The sequence below is a fragment of the Lytechinus variegatus genome, chromosome 15, assembly GCF_018143015.1.
Source record: "Lytechinus variegatus isolate NC3 chromosome 15, Lvar_3.0, whole genome shotgun sequence".
Classification (NCBI taxonomy): Eukaryota; Metazoa; Echinodermata; class Echinoidea; order Temnopleuroida; family Toxopneustidae; genus Lytechinus; species Lytechinus variegatus.
Window position 1 is genome coordinate 13,250,849 of NC_054754.1, and position 16,236 is coordinate 13,267,084.

At 36.9% G+C, this 16,236-nt stretch overlaps 1 protein-coding gene across 1 annotated transcript; it reads right to left on the minus strand.

The window, feature by feature from the left end:
* Positions 1–9,937: 9,937 nt before the first annotated feature.
* On the minus strand, positions 9,938–15,544 carry LOC121429031 (adenosine receptor A3-like). Its single transcript, XM_041625926.1, has 2 exons — positions 15,338–15,544; positions 9,938–10,734 (listed from the first exon to the last, which is right to left on the minus strand). The coding sequence occupies exons 1-2, from the start codon at positions 15,542–15,544 to the stop codon at positions 10,006–10,008; spliced, it is 936 nt and encodes a 311-aa protein (XP_041481860.1). The 3' UTR covers positions 9,938–10,005.
* Positions 15,545–16,236: the final 692 nt, after the last annotated feature.

Genomic DNA, 16,236 nt, shown 5'->3' on the forward strand with positions numbered 1-16,236 from the left:
TTTTCATCACTTCTCTTTGTTATATAATTATGTGATGATAATTCTTGATTGGTGGCTCTGCTAGTATATTACTACTACAGCTGCTACTACTGCTGACTGGTAGTATTGACCATTTGTGTCATTAGATATACAGAACAATTAAAACATTTATACTTACTTTTATGAAAGCAAATAAAAGTACAAAATACAAAATGCCTTGAAAAAGCCTTGAAAATGCCTTGAAATTTCAAGGCTCAAAATCATCAAGGCCAAGGCTTGAATGTTCAAGGCCAAGGCTTTGAAAAAGTAGGCCTTAAGGCGCCTTAAGGCCAAGGCCGAGCATCAAGGCACTACAACACTGCTCTAAGATCCTGAACCGTCAACGTGAGACGGGGAATGTGCGGCCACGGAAATCTCCAGGACGTCCCAGATTCTGATGATCGCCAACGTTTCAGCCGCAGAAACCGGAAATTGCCCACGATTCGTCTTCGTCGCTTGTGGAGGAGATATCATGGGATCAACGTTTCCCGGGCAACCGTTAATCACAGATTGCTCCAATATGGTTACCGACCACGATGGTTGACCAAAAATGTCCACGCCTGTCTGTTCGCCACAGAGTAGCTCGTCTTCTTTGGGCTAGGAGCACCCCACAGATGGCTTAATTCATCCAGTACATTGGCAATATGTGGTCTTCACGACAGTGGCGTACCTAGGATTTTCCACAGGGGGGCAAAACCGTCCGCCAAAAAATTTGACAAGCAAAACAAATTTTAAAAATGAATACAAAAAAGTTATCAATCACAAATAAAGTCCTTTGCAAAACATACTTTAGCTCGGACATCGAGCTTTCATTATTTTTTTTTCATTTACAAATTTAAGTGCTCTGTAAAATGTCCGTTTTATGGTCTACATACCAGCATTTTAAGCTCACGCTGCGTGGTCACATTGTTTGATTTGCCAAGTTCATATTGTCTACGTATATTCTATAATATTCCATTAAACAAATGTATTCAGAATGCCCAGATTTTAGGTCTAAATATAAAACATGCGCGATAGCGTGCATGTTCTTTATTTAAAATGTACTTAAATTATCCAGTTTTACATCAGAATATCAATAATTGTCTGCTCACGCTTCACGATCGCATTATTAATGATACCCAATTGACTGTATCCTATTTATGACTTACAAAATATGAATAGAGTGTCCCGCTTTTAGGTCAATCTCAATTTTCTTCCTCTCGCGCTTAGCGATCGCATCAATTGTTTAGTTACATACCTATCCCATTAATTAATACAAAAAGTGCTTAGAATGACCATTTTTTTTAGGTCAAATTGTCAAAAAATTTGCTCGCGCTTCGCGCTCGCATTATTAAAATATATACCGTCTTCGTGGGTAACTGTAAGCAGTCCTTAACAGGTCCCTTTTCGATAATGCTAGAAGAGTTGATAAAAATTTCTGTTCGCGCTTGGGGGTACATACGAATCTTGTTCAGGATCGCACATAACATTGCCCAGAAAATTAAATTTCAGGAAAAAATACATTAAGGTAAAAAAAAAATCGCTCGCGCTTCGCGCTCGCACTTTTTATAAGGCTTATGAGATTATTTTATGTTTATGCTGCTTTATAAGAATAAAACTAACAAGTGACTGATATAGGTGAAGATAATTTCGGGCCCCGTCCCCTATTGGCGAAAGCCGGATCCGCCCTTGTGGACACACACACACACCGGAAAAATGGCAGGTGCCCCCCCCCTGAAAAAGCAAGGACCCCCCAGTGCCCCCCGGGAAAAAAATCCTAGCTACGCCACTGGGCCACCTATACATTGACGAGTGGATACCATGCGCGACCAAAAAAAAACCACGTAAAAAGGATGTCTTTTTCACGATAGGGCACGTTACGTACGTAACGTGATAAGGGTGTCAAAACAAAAAAAAATAATGAAAAAAGGGTATCTATTTTGCTAGGAAAATTACGTGTTTAGGGTCGAATTTGCGGGGATGATAAAACAAAATTAAAATGATTTATAAAGGATGTCCTTTTTGCCCCCAACACTTCGTGTTTAGAGTCCGATTTGCGCGAGGTGTAGAAGGTGGGGTCGTACTAACCCAAATGTAAAGCCGACGACCGAAGGACACGTAACAATAAAACAGTCATGTACTTGTTTAGGGGTTCATTTCAGGGATTATTTGCCAAGAGTATCGTTTTGTTTCCAATACTTGTTAAGGGTAGGGTTTCACATGCCAATACTTGTTAATTCAGAATATGGAAATTACTTATTTAGGGTGCTTTTCGAGACCCCATGGTCGCGCATGGTATCCACTCGTGAATGGAAGTGCCCCCCCCCCGGGGGGCCGGTTCATCCTTGACCGAAAGAATGGGAGACAACAAGTTAGCCGGGGAAAATCTTCGCGATGAATGTATCCACGAGACGACTCAAGGCGGAGGCGGCTCAGTGATGATATGGGCCGGCATCTATATATGGAGAGAAAACGCCACTGGTGGTTCCGGACGGAAACGTCAACGCCGCCTACAGGGATATCTTGGAGTTCCACTGTCTTCCATAATATGCAAGACGAGTGTATGGGCACAATATTTCCGACTGCAGGATGACAACGCAAGACCACACAGGGCCGCTGCAGTAAGGGAATTCCTGGAGGCAGAGGGCGTCGTGTAGTTTCCATGACCAGCTTGTTCGTCGGAAATGAACCCCATAGAGCATGCATGGGATGCCCTAGGCCGAGCCATCAATGACAGAGAGGTCATTCCTCAAAATCTGCAGGAGTTGGCAGATTCTCTGAGGGAATCAAGAATGGGACGCTATGCCTGTTGACGTCATCAACAATATAGTGGACAGCATTCCACGACGTCTGCATGCGGTGGTTCGTGCCAGGGGTGGACATACCCGATACTATACTGAGTAAGAACGATGACTCAAGTTTGATGCAAATTTGTCCATGAAATCACAAAAAAAGAAGTCATCTGGAAAACTGAGAGAGATTGAAAATAAATATCTCATGCTCCTTTAATTTACTGTATACTGTCGTCATTGTTGTTCTATGCTCATGACATCCATCGCTTAGGACATGACTTGTAAAATATCACTGTCAAACGTGTGTAAAAGTCAGAATAATAAAGTAAAGTGGTTATCATGCACCATAAATGCCATATTCAAATCATGTTACGCTGTGAAAATTTATTGAAAAAAATATTCCACCTTTAAGACCAACAGTGTATCAATATATGGAGTAAAATTCACAAAGCAAAATGCTAAAAATGTGATCAAAATCGGATAACAAAATAATTCCGAAGTTATTGAATTTTAAAGATTTGCATCATTCCGGTGAAACAGTTCTACTAGGCATGTCTTCATGAATAACGTGGGCTGATGATATTATATCTTTATTTGTTCTTTTGTATTTTATCATGTGAAAGTAGGTTTATTCAAAAAAATTCTAGCAAGAATTTAAACAATTGGACTGATCATAAGGGAGATACACATTAATGAACAATGAAATAAAATATGATTTCATGTAATAACATAGGAGAAATGAATGTGTGGATATGACATCATCAGCCCACCTAATAAATATTAATGACGACGTGCATATAACTGTTTTCACAAAATATTGCTGAATTTTGAAAATTCAATTACTTTGTTATTTTTGCTGATGTGGTTTACGGTACACCATGTGGAGTGTTATAGAAGCAGTGGATAGAAGGAGAGAGGAAGTGGATAGGCGAGAAAGTGGAGATTTGAGAATAGAGTATTCTTTCTTGAGAATAGTCCTGAAAAGGACTGTAAACCAGAAGGAATGTTGAGTGAGAACAGCTTGAGTAGTAGAGCTGATGAGGAGATGCTGGCTTGCGTCGGCGAGTAGAGATGATGAGTAGTAGAGAGACTCGACGTTTCGGACAGGTTGACTGTCCGTCTTCAGGAGTGAGTTATTTTGTTATCCGATTTTGATGAAATTTTCAGCATTTTGCTTTGTGAATTTTTCTCTATTAAGATATAAATATTCTCAGCCCGGAGCCTCCCTTTAAATTTTGCTTGCATTCACCAAACAGTTGCCAAAGTAAAAAATATATATGTTGCATTTTATAATATGAAATACCACCTTTCCTCTGATTTTCCCATTTTCTTCATTGAATGTGAAAGTCGATATCCCCATGTATACCGGCAAAAGATTTGAATACTGTAGTATCACCTTTTTGTGAAAAGAGCAAACTTTAAAATGTCATAACTTTCAGTGTTTTGCTAATCTGTATTCTTTCTCTATGTAGTAAAAAAGAAATTTGCTTGAAGTATAGACGTCACCTTCAAAATTCCATGTTTCCTAATTTTCCACTGCGTTACAGCTGCTGAATAGAAATGATCTCCGGTAGTTCTGTATACCTCTGATGACATTATGCAGTTTTTGGCAACTGAGTTACGAATGAGGGAAAGGATGATAATGGTGATAAGTGGGGGTTCAGTGTAAAACCGAAATTTTAGCTTTGGCGGCAAATTCTTCTAGATGTCTTATAATCCCGAATTAATTTCCTTTCCTTCAGGCAGTGTTTAATGAAACACTGGACATTCACGGACAAATAATTTATGCTACTACACTGTAAACACTGCGAAAACTGACACCAATTGGTGTTAACAGAGGACCACACCCTGAGGGTTAAAATTACACCCTAGAAATTAAACGTAACACCAACGAGCGTAAATGTAACAACAAAAGGTGTTGTAATAACACCTAGGTGTAAAACTAACACCACCAATTTAACACCGGTGTGAAATAACTGGTGTGGTCCTCTATGTACACCGGCTAATACCACAGTTTTTGCTGTGTAGCCAATCAGATGGAAGGATTTCAGTAGCTTGTAACAAACAAACACTGACTTTTGCTCACTATTAATTCATGAAAAGCACACAATGTTATGAGCGCCAGAAAATGTTTTTTGAATCCGCGTAAATTTGCCATGGAGATGATTTCGTCAACAAATTTTTCTATTATAATGCAAAATAATATAACTGTTGTTTTTATTCTTGCGTGTTTGAAGGATTTTATCCTTTTTTGAGGGGGTGAGCCTGATGAATTTTACTGTCATTCCAATTAACAGAAGTTTTCTAAATGTAAATAAGTTGTCGATCTCCAATTTTATTTAACAATGAGTCTTATCAAAATCATGATGTTTTTGAAAAAGTAAAACGACATTAGACCCCAATTTTACGATCGATTGAATCGTCTTCCAAAAATTCATTTTTCTATTATGAGAAATGCATTTCAATGAATTTGAGGAAAATGGTGCCAATAAACACATGTTTATCATTATTATTATTGTTATATTATTATCATCATTATTATGGGTTCGAATCGTAGCCATGGTGTAATTTCCTTAAGCAAGGAATTGTCATTCCTTGCATGCACTCGGCGCTGGTGATGGTCGAGATAAAGCCGTGGTAATAATAGCAGCGCTTTGTATCCTCTGGCAAAAAGCGCTTTGTAAATCCAGCTATTATTATTATCATCATCATCATCATTTTGTTTGTTTTCCCCATTTGCCTCCTACGCTCTTAAAAGGAATTAAATGGTTATTGTTATACAAACTGCTACGGAGATTGATTTTTTTTTTTACATAGTTACTGAATAACTGGTGGAGACAATGAATGTTTTATCACCGTCTATTGTTCCAGCTACTGAATATTTCAGATGGAGATGGTCACAAACACGGTATTATTTTATATGACAAGGGCGGGGGGGCATGGCAACCTATTAGTGATGACATTTTCTCAATTAAATGATAATATTATAGAGAAACAAAAATAAAATCATTTCCTTTGTTGCACTCTCCTTTCTCTTTTCCACCATCTTTTTTCTCTTTCTTTCAACTAATTTAACACAAGAAAATTACCCGGGTATTCCCGACCTACCCCCTGATGTTTTCCCTTTCATTTTTTTTCAATAGTATTACAACTGCTTTGTGATATCACCAGATATATTTGACATTTCTTCGAGTGATGTTCTTCTCTTTTCTATTGAAATGTATAGGTCACGCTACATCCATTAGATATCATTTTCGACTGAGAAAAAAAAAATTGAGTAGGCCTGTCTTTTTGTGATGAGATTACTCTCTTTTAAACTGCCAATTCTATGACAGATGAATAGAAAGTTTTTCTGCCATTTAAATGACTTTTTTCAAACATATTTCTTTCCCACATTTCAGCGTCTGATGACTCATGAAGAGAAATCACAAAGGATTCCAAATTACAGTGAGCACATACATGCTTCTCAAATCACCATAGGGTTCATTTGCACTTTTTCCGACTTCAATGTATGTACAATCCACAGATAATTGTGCATAGGTCCGTTATGATCCATGCATTGATAATATTTTCAAGTGCATGGACTTGGTTTTGTGGAACATCTTATGAGTTGAAAAGAGATTTTTTCGTCAATTGTCTGTCTATTTTCATTCTAGTATATCGCTTTAAATTTTAAGCCTTTCAGATGCTTTTCTTTCTGTATTACTGGTTTTATCTAAGGCATGTGAAGCCTGTGAAGCATTAAAATCCTTATATGAAATAAGAAGTTACAAATCAAGGTACCTTCTGATAAAGAAACGGAAACAGCAAAAACAGAATATTGGTGCCAAAACCGAGTCCTAATTTGTGATTTTGAATAGAAAAGCGACCGATTATCAATAATTTGTATCAGCAATGAAATATGTAAAATCAAATATTTTGAAAAATACGTTTTTCGTTTTGCCGCTTTCTCAAAGCTGTTTTCTCTGTATAATGGAAATTTAACAATCTTTTACTCTCTAAAACATATTGGGTAAAAATGCTCCATGGGGGTAAGTATGTGTCCAACCAACATTGGCCTTTTTATAATTTATCCAGTGTGATGAAAATTTTTCTCATTCTCAAGTCATTGCCGCTTATGTTTTAACCTTACTGGACAAAATGCTTCCCATGCACGTTGGGTAAAATACTGCCCCAGATCGGTTGGACACCTAAATACCCTAGCTCGTGCTGGTTAAAATTCTTACCTTATATACTTTCTTTACAGTGTAGACTTTAGTTTGCCTTTTTTGTTAAAATTGAGAAAAATAAGAATTTCTTTGCAATTGAATTTTAGTATTTGCTTTGACAAAAGAGAGAATTAATCCCTTCTGATTTCCTTTCTCTGCTGTTTTTTTTTTTGCGTTTTCGCTTTGCCAAAACAGAAAACTGAAGATTGCCCATGCAGCTGAGGGCAACTATAATCATGATCGACCAAAAAGAAGAAGAAGAAGTTGAAGAAGATGATGATGATGATGATTTTTTTCTCATAGTTATTCCATGTTTGAGTAAAATATCATATGCAGGGGCCCCTGATTACAAGCTGTGCTTCTTTGGGGTCACAAATCTGTCATTTGTTTCAGTTCTATAATGTAACCATTTATTTTGTTTGTACTTTGTTCTCCTTTGACTGGTTTGAATAAGTTCAATTCAATGATGATGATGAAGAAGAAGAAGGCAGAAGAAAGTAAAATGTTTAAAGTTTCAAAAAAGACAACAACAACATGCAGTAGCAGCAACAACGGCGACGACGACAAGATGATGTTTGGGTGAATAAAATAAGGGGATGTGGAGGCTTTGTAAAATAGAAATTTTGCTCGCGCTTGCACAGTTGCACTACACATGCTACATGTTTGATGAGATGATAATTACATTGTTTTCATGAGGACATCAATTTTAAGACATTCACTATAAAATATAGGAGAAGAAGAAGGAAAATATCCAGGTGAGGTAAATGGGTACCGATAGGAAGTAATTCCTTAAAAAGCTGTGTGCGCTATGAACGCCTAGCTTAGCCGGGTAATATAGGAGCGCCTTGAGCACCTAACAAGGTGGATATGTGCGCAATATAAATAACCTATATTATTATTATCAAAATAAGAGGGAAAAGAAGGAGAAGAAGAAGGAGGAGGAGAAGAAGAAGACACAAGAAAGTAAAAGGTTTGAAATTTTCAAAACGGACATGAATTAAAAAGAAGACTTTCCGTCGGCGGTCGCTCATATGTACGTTGAACCGGTATTTTTATTCATTTATTAATTCAATTCATTTAATTTGCAGGTAGGATGATAACAAGACAAAACACAGTGGGAACATTTCGTGGATAACGCATTAACAGTATGATTTGGGGCACCTGCCACTTCCTGGCCTGTGGATCACCTAAAAGAATCTGAGCTTCTAGTGGTTTTTCCCATTGACTGGTGCATGTCTACAGTTTTTAATCAATACACAGACATACTTATATACATGAAGATAAATATCTATTGAAATAATTCGTGATACAATTTCAAAATTAATACGCCGTAATATTTCCGAACGAAACAAACATGCTTGATTGCAGCTGACAACAATGATCCCTAAATACTCGTACGAAAGTCTTGCATTTTTTAAAATTTACTTTCACTTGTGTTACTATTTACATTCATGCATAAACTAATGTGTAGTGGGTAAAATGGCCTTTGTCAATTTAAAGAGTGTATATAAGATATAAGAAAATCAATTACAACTCTATATCGACGTGCACTCGTGATATGACATTCATACCACCCTAATATGTTTCTTTCAAATTCAATTGTGACAAAATGCGCCCCCTCCCCTTCATTGAGTATTGTTCACCTTGGCGTTAAAGAAAATCAAAGAATTATTATGGCGAATAGAATAAATAAACTCCTATATACTTTGTCCGTTGATGTTTGCCTCTATTCTACAAAATAAACATGAAAACTCATGCACTATACACAGCAAAAACTGTGGTGTTAACCGGTGTACATAGAGGACCACATCAGTTATTTTACACCGGTGTTAGTTTTACACCTATATAGGTGTTATTACAACACCTTTGGTTGTTACATTTACACTCTTTGGTGTTATGTTCAATCTTTATGGTGTAATTTTAACACCTCAGGGTATGGTCTTCTAATAACACCAATGGGTGTCAGTTTTAACACCACAGTTTTTACAGTGTACATGCTTTACAACCATTAAAGATTTTTTTGACGTCAATGCTCAGCCTCCTCATTTTTCAACGATGTGCGTTGTGTTCTCAAGACTCTTTGATTTATATGGTCAGACTCTAAAGTTATGTGGACAATTTTTTTTTTTGGAACAGGGGCGGCGGAACGTATTTTAGTTTGGGGCACAGCCAAAAAGGGCGCTTATAATATGTCAAAATTGTCGTTTTGGTGCAAACGGAAATTTTCACCATTCCGAGCAGTTCTTGAAATCATGAAATAGATACATGTATGTATCTAACTAAAAAAATGAACGCGAGCGCGAAGCGCGAGTTGAAATTTTTAAAATACTGATCAGACTAGGATAGTGACTCATCATATCCCACCAATCGACTAATGCGAGCCCGAAGCCCGAGCTGAAAATTTGTGATATTCCAACCTGAAAACTGCAAACATTCTCTCAGAATTTCTGTAACCAGGAACAGAATGAGTACCTCACTAAACAATAATCGATGCGAGCGCGAAACACGAGCCAAGAAATTGTGATATTCCGACCTGAAAACTGGACATTCAAAGAATTTTTGTAACCATGAACAGTTAGGATGAGTACCTTAAGGGTCAAGTCCACCCCAGAAAAATATTGATTTGGATAAATAGAGAAAAATCAAACAAGCACAACGCTGAAAATTTCATCAAGATGAAATTTTTAATGTTGTGTTTGTTAGATTTTTCTCGTTTTATTCAAATAAACTTTTTGTTTGGGTGGACTTGTCCTTTAATAAACAATAATTGATGCGAAGAGCGCGCATTTTTTAAAAACCTAAAATGTATTATATTTTACTTCATAAAGGTATTCATTTTGAAAGAGAGCACATTTCAATAAGATAAAAAAATCATTTCTAAAGTGAAAAAGGCACCATTTTCCTATGGGGAATTTGGTGCCGGGGGCAATTATTGCCTGTCACACCCCCTCCCGTTTCGCCGCCCCTGTTTTGGAATTTGACGGCGTCATAAAGATAATTGGAATAGCTCATGGTGACATTGTGAAAATGGAATTGTCTCTAGAGTCTATGTTTACTGGCACGTTGGCTGATACGGATGTTAGGTTGGTCTGCTCATTATTCTCACCCCTATCACCCTCTCGCTCTCCTCGTCTACAGACCTTAAGCTTATCCCTAAACTCCGTCATCCTGGACCAGACGATGATCGGATTCAAGACCTGGTTCAAGCACAGAATACTGAAGAAAATTCGGTCGAGGGCGATGAACCAAGGTGTGTCATGAACTTGCGGAAACGCCTTCAAGAACTCTGTCACTGTTAGCGGAAGCCAACACAGTCCAGTCGTTCCAACTACAAGACTGAATGTCACTATGATCTTCTGATGCACCTTGTACCTCCGCTGGAGAAAGGTGTCCGACGCTCCAATTCCTTTGGACGCCGACGTGATTTTCTGATAGATGATCCCATAAAAGGCTGCAGTTACAATTATGGCAATCCAGATTGAAGATGATAAAATCACCTTGGAAATCCGGTACAGACTTTCTCTGATGAGGTAGCCCATCAGGTAAAACATCACATTTACACAGGCCCAGCTTACCAAAAATGCTAGGGTCGTTCGAAATGGGGTTATGATCTTGCGATTTCCAAAAGGATCAAGATAGAAGATGATGAATCGTTCTACGGCGATGGCAAGGGTGCTGAGAAGTGACATCACCAAGGCCACTCCGAATGTATGTTGTACAAATGACGTAGAAAAGTCCTGGAATGAAATAATGACAAAAATATTAAGTTTAGTGCTCATGATAATCATATATAGTGTCCAGGGGGCGTTTCATCAATAAAGCTGTAAGACCTGACATGCAAATAACTTTCTTTGATTTCCATTGGCTGAGGGGCTAGCACGGTTATAATGATAACTGTTGTTTTGTAAGCAGAAAATGTATTTTATACAGGTCTCCCAAATCCAAGGAAATTTAATTTTATTGTGCACCTTTAAAATTTCATCTCAGGCCCATTTTGTTGGAGAAAGGATTGCTTGACCGGGGGCGGATCCCCTCTATTTTCCTCTACTGCACATGCATTTGGCACTAAACAAAAGAGAATCATCTTTTTTAGGCACCTAATGATTTTAAAAACGACGCCGGTGAAGACTAATCTATATAAGAACCATAGCTCAATTTTTTGGCTAACTTGTTATATACGCTCTCCCGCAAAATGAAAAAAAGGCGTGGTAAAAGTACATGGAAAATAATCAATCATGTGCTCAATAAAAACACTGATAAATCATACATTCATAAAATCAATACACATGATACTATTATAACAGACGTAAATAAGATTGTTCAAAGCTTGAATGATTACATTGTAAATATTGGTCCCAATCTTGCCAAAGATATCAAACCCTCAAAAAAAGAATTTTCCAGTTTTCTGGAAGATCCCAACCACAATTTTTTTGCCCCAAACTAGAATTCGAGTTCATAGACATTGTAAATAACTTAAACTCTAAAAAAAGCACAGGTTTTGATGGAATCACGAATAAAATTCTAAAACACGTTATCTCGAAATTGTGACACCAATAACACACATATTCAATCTATATGCATGTGGTATCGTCCCCTCACAAATGAAAAAAAATCCAAGGTCATACCTATATTTAAAAAGGGAGACACCCGAGAAATGCGCAACTATAGACCCATATCATTATTGACTTCATTTTCAAAAATATTAGAAAGAACTGTAGGCCTATATACTCGAACGATTAAATTCATTCATGAATGCAGTATTATCAACGAATTCCAATATGGCTTGAATTCCGTGAAAACACGCAACAACTCACGCTATGATTACACTCGTCGATAAAGTCATTAAATCTATTGATAAATCCCTTCACACTGTTGGAATATTCCTGGACTTCTCCAAGGCCTCCTCATCCTTGCATGGTCTCCACCCTTGGATGGAACAGCCTCCACACTCGTCGGCTCTTATAGCACAATGCTCCCTTTTCCACCGGATGCACCATCAACTGGTTCGCGTGCCTTTGCCACAGGCCATTTCTCCAGCAACCTACTTTGGTAGGTACAACCATATAGCTAAATATGCCATACCCAAAGCTACAATAGACACATACAAATATGCAATGTTCCCTAGGACAGTACGGATATGGAACAGCTATTACCAGGACATGTCATTCTCCATGGAAACCCAACTACGTTCAGAGAGGCTGCACTACCTATCATCAGCATAATGCAGCCTCCTGTTGGGTCCCACATGCTATAAATGGACCAATGCATGTTTTTACTCGCACCCCTGCATGCTCATTTTTATTGTATATATGTCAGCCAACCCATATCCTGCACCTTGTCACCTCCATTGGCACATGACATTATTGACATCCCAGTATAGCTTCCAAGGAGCTGCGTTTTGGGATTATTGCGACAAGTAACAAGTAACAAGGCCTTTGACACTATAGATCATGATATTCTTTTATATGACTTGCTTATTACAGTATAAGAGGAAAGGCCTTGGAGTGGTATAGGAATTACTTAAACGGGAATGAAACCTTTGGAACAAATAGGCTTGTGTAGAAACAGAAAAATCAAAGAATAAGAATGAAGAAAGTTTGAGAAAAATCGGACAAATAATGAGAAAGTTATGAGCATTTGAATATTGCAATCACTAATGGAGATCCTCCTATTGGCAATGCGACAAGGATGTGTGATGTCATACACTGATGAACAACTTTCCCTTTTGTGGACTATAAAATACCCTCAAAATGTCTCTTTTTGCTTTTTCTTATGATGATACAAACTCTTTATCCATGATGTATTCTTAAGAAATATGTATTACATGCCCTCATGTAGAAAGAACACAAGATCTATGGATAGATGTGATAAAAGAGGCAATTCAAGTGAAATATATACTAAAGTAATGGTAAGAGTTGTTTACAAGTGACATCACACATCTTTGTCGCATTACCAATTTGCTATCCCCATAGGCATTAGTGATTGCAATATTCAGATGCTCATAACTTTCTCATTATTTGTCCGATTTTACTCAAACTTTCGTTGATCTGTTTCTTTGATTTTTCTGTTTTCACACAAGCTATCTTTTTCCAATGGTTTCATTCTCCTTTAACTAACAGAACTCAATACGTTTTTGTTAATGGGTGCGAATCACAAAGGAAAATATAAATTGTGGTGTACCACAAGGATCACTCCTCTCTCCCCTATTATTTATATTTCTGTTTCTGTTTTCTGTTTTTATGGAAACTCCCGTAGGAACTCGGCAGGACAGCATTTTGCTGGTAAACGCCAAGCTGGTATATAACCAATTACCTATGAAACATTCTACGTCTAGGTTAATCAGTCATAGTAATAGTGGCTGACGTTATAGACGACAGATATCACTCTCGGGCCTTTTTATCAAAGTGGAGACAATGGCAGAGTTTGGATTCGAACTCACAACCTTGCGATTAAGAGTCCAATGCTCTAACCACTGGACCACACGACCCGTGTGGTCCAGTGGTGTTATATTATTTATATTGTTTATAAACGACTTCCATAAATCTTCTTAACTATTATCTTTCATTCTGTTCGCTGACGACTCCAACATACTTTGATTAATGTTATGAATACCGAATTGATATCGGTCCATACTTGGATACGGGCGAACAACCTATCATTAAACATAAAAAAGACAAATTACATGTTATTTAGTAACTCAATACAAACGCTCCATGGTAACATTAACATTATTGGCATAAATATTGACTCTACCCGATCAACAATATTTCTTGGCATACTCATCGATAATAAATTATTATGGAAAACAAACTCAAAACATTTTTACCTCACAAAATACTTTTGACCCTCTATTCAACCCTCATCCTCCCTTATCTAAACTACGGAATTTTATCCTGGGGTAACTCACAAATAACACAAACTAATAGAATATTTTTGCTCCAAAAACGAATTGTCAGAATGATTGAAAATGCCCATTACCGTTCTCATACGAACCCGTTATTTGGAAAAAAATTAGAAAACTAAAAAATCCACGATCTTTATCTCCTGAACCTTGGAACTTTTATGTTCCAGCTTTCAAAAAACGAATTACCCCCGCAATTACTTCACTCTTTACCCAAAATACTGACATCCAAACATACCCTACAAGACAAGCTATTCAAATTCAATATCACCCCCTCTGACTAGAACAACATTCACACAAAAACATCACTTACACAGGTCCCAAATACTGGAATGGTATTCACCAAAGCCTCAAACAAACGATACTTGACTCTCGATCCTATTTCTCTTTCTCCTCCCTTTCCCTTTTCTCTGCTGGACACATAACAATTTTCCCCAGTTTTTAATATTCCCTTCTCCCCCCTAATTGATGTAGTCACCCCCCCCCCCTTTCCTTGATATTCAAACCTATTTTGCCGTTCTCCATAATGGTCAAGATTGTCCTACTTTACTTTTGATTACATACGATTAAGATTACTATAAATTTATCCCAAGGGACCAATACAAGCTTTGCGTTTTAATAAGTCCCTCATTTTCATTTTCACATGCTAAGTGTAATCTATAATATTTTGTCTAATTATCAATATGTGTTTTGAACAAAAAGAATTATATATACTCCGATTATTTCTTACGAATTTGTTAATGAATTATTGAAGTGTATGACACTTATTCAGTTATGTACATTCATACATATATAATGTTTGTTATGTTTATTATCAGAAAATGGAAGTGACATAAATCAAACTGAAACACTTTCACCGCGGTCAGTCATTCGACATCGGTCATTTTCCAACCGAGCAATGGACTGACAACCATGATACCAGATAATATATATTTAATTTATATTCTATTCTAACGACAGGTCAGAATGGCAAAAAAAAATCGAGTGCGCCATTGTGTGTGTGTTTTTTTGTGTGTGCACGCTTTATCTCCGTTAAACCAAAAAAACTATTGCATTGCTTGAATAAAATTTGACACAGGGCCTTCCGTTTTTCTGATTTTCCAACATGATGAAAAAAATTATGTTTATATACGATATTTTTTGTTTAAAGGCGCCGTCAATGCGCAAAAACGCACCCCTTCTCCATTTGCCAATTGCCAAAACCTAGATCCGCCTATGCTTCAATATTTGATATTTCATTGATATTTCCAAACTAAAATCTATATGTGCATATATATATATATATATATATATTCATTTATATCGTATGAAATGAATATTACAACAGTTCAAATTATGAAGTAATTGTTTTCATTACTAGACTGCGTTCAATCTATCAACGATGCATACTTTCCTTTCTTATAATTATTAGGAGTGCGTGTTCTCATGCTGGTACTTACCAATTGAGTAAGATATTTGATATAAGTAATCACAATACAAATAGATGCAACGAAATCACAGAAGGACAGATGAGAGATGAAAATATTTTTGGTTTTGCGTAAAGTTTTGAAGCTCAATATGGCACCCATTGAAAGGAGGTTCAAAATCACGCCCAAAACTGACATTAAAAGTGGAGTTACCCACGCTAATGTATCCACGATGGCCATGCTGGGTATAGGTTTCTAAGCTCGAGAAGATTTTAATTTTATGTACTGAAAAGTTGAGAGCGAAGAAGCTGGTCATAGATCACCAAGATTTTGAGTATAGACTGAATCAATATGGAGACTAGCTATGGATTAATTTTATACATTTAGCGAAATTTAAGAAAAAAAATCAATAAAAAAGGGGAGAAAGTGAGTCAGGGTTAACGCAGATAAATCCCATACAAAAGAGGATGATAACGAAAGCAAAGCATAATAGTGGCTGATCGGAAGCCATTCTTTTCATTTTGATCGCTCATAATTAGCACAGATGGTCACATGATTCCAAATGACCAATTACAGCATGTGCATGACTTTTTGATGTTTGACACGAAATAGAATTCTGATCACTCTGCATCATCAACGTCATCATAATCATCCAAGGGCGGAAATTTATCCAAAAAGGTAGGGGGCAAGGGGCTGAAAAAAATTATTTGATTTTGATTGATTTGATTTATTTCATTTTATTTCCACATTTCAAGTATAATGATTTTTTCAATTACATAATAGGCAAATATTTTTTTCAAACATAATGAATAATGTACATAAATCATTATAAAATGTCAACTGTACTGTGAAAATTATATCTATACATACATTTTTCTTTAATTACTGAACATATAGGCCTATACATGTATATAGAAATGTGGGAGACTTCC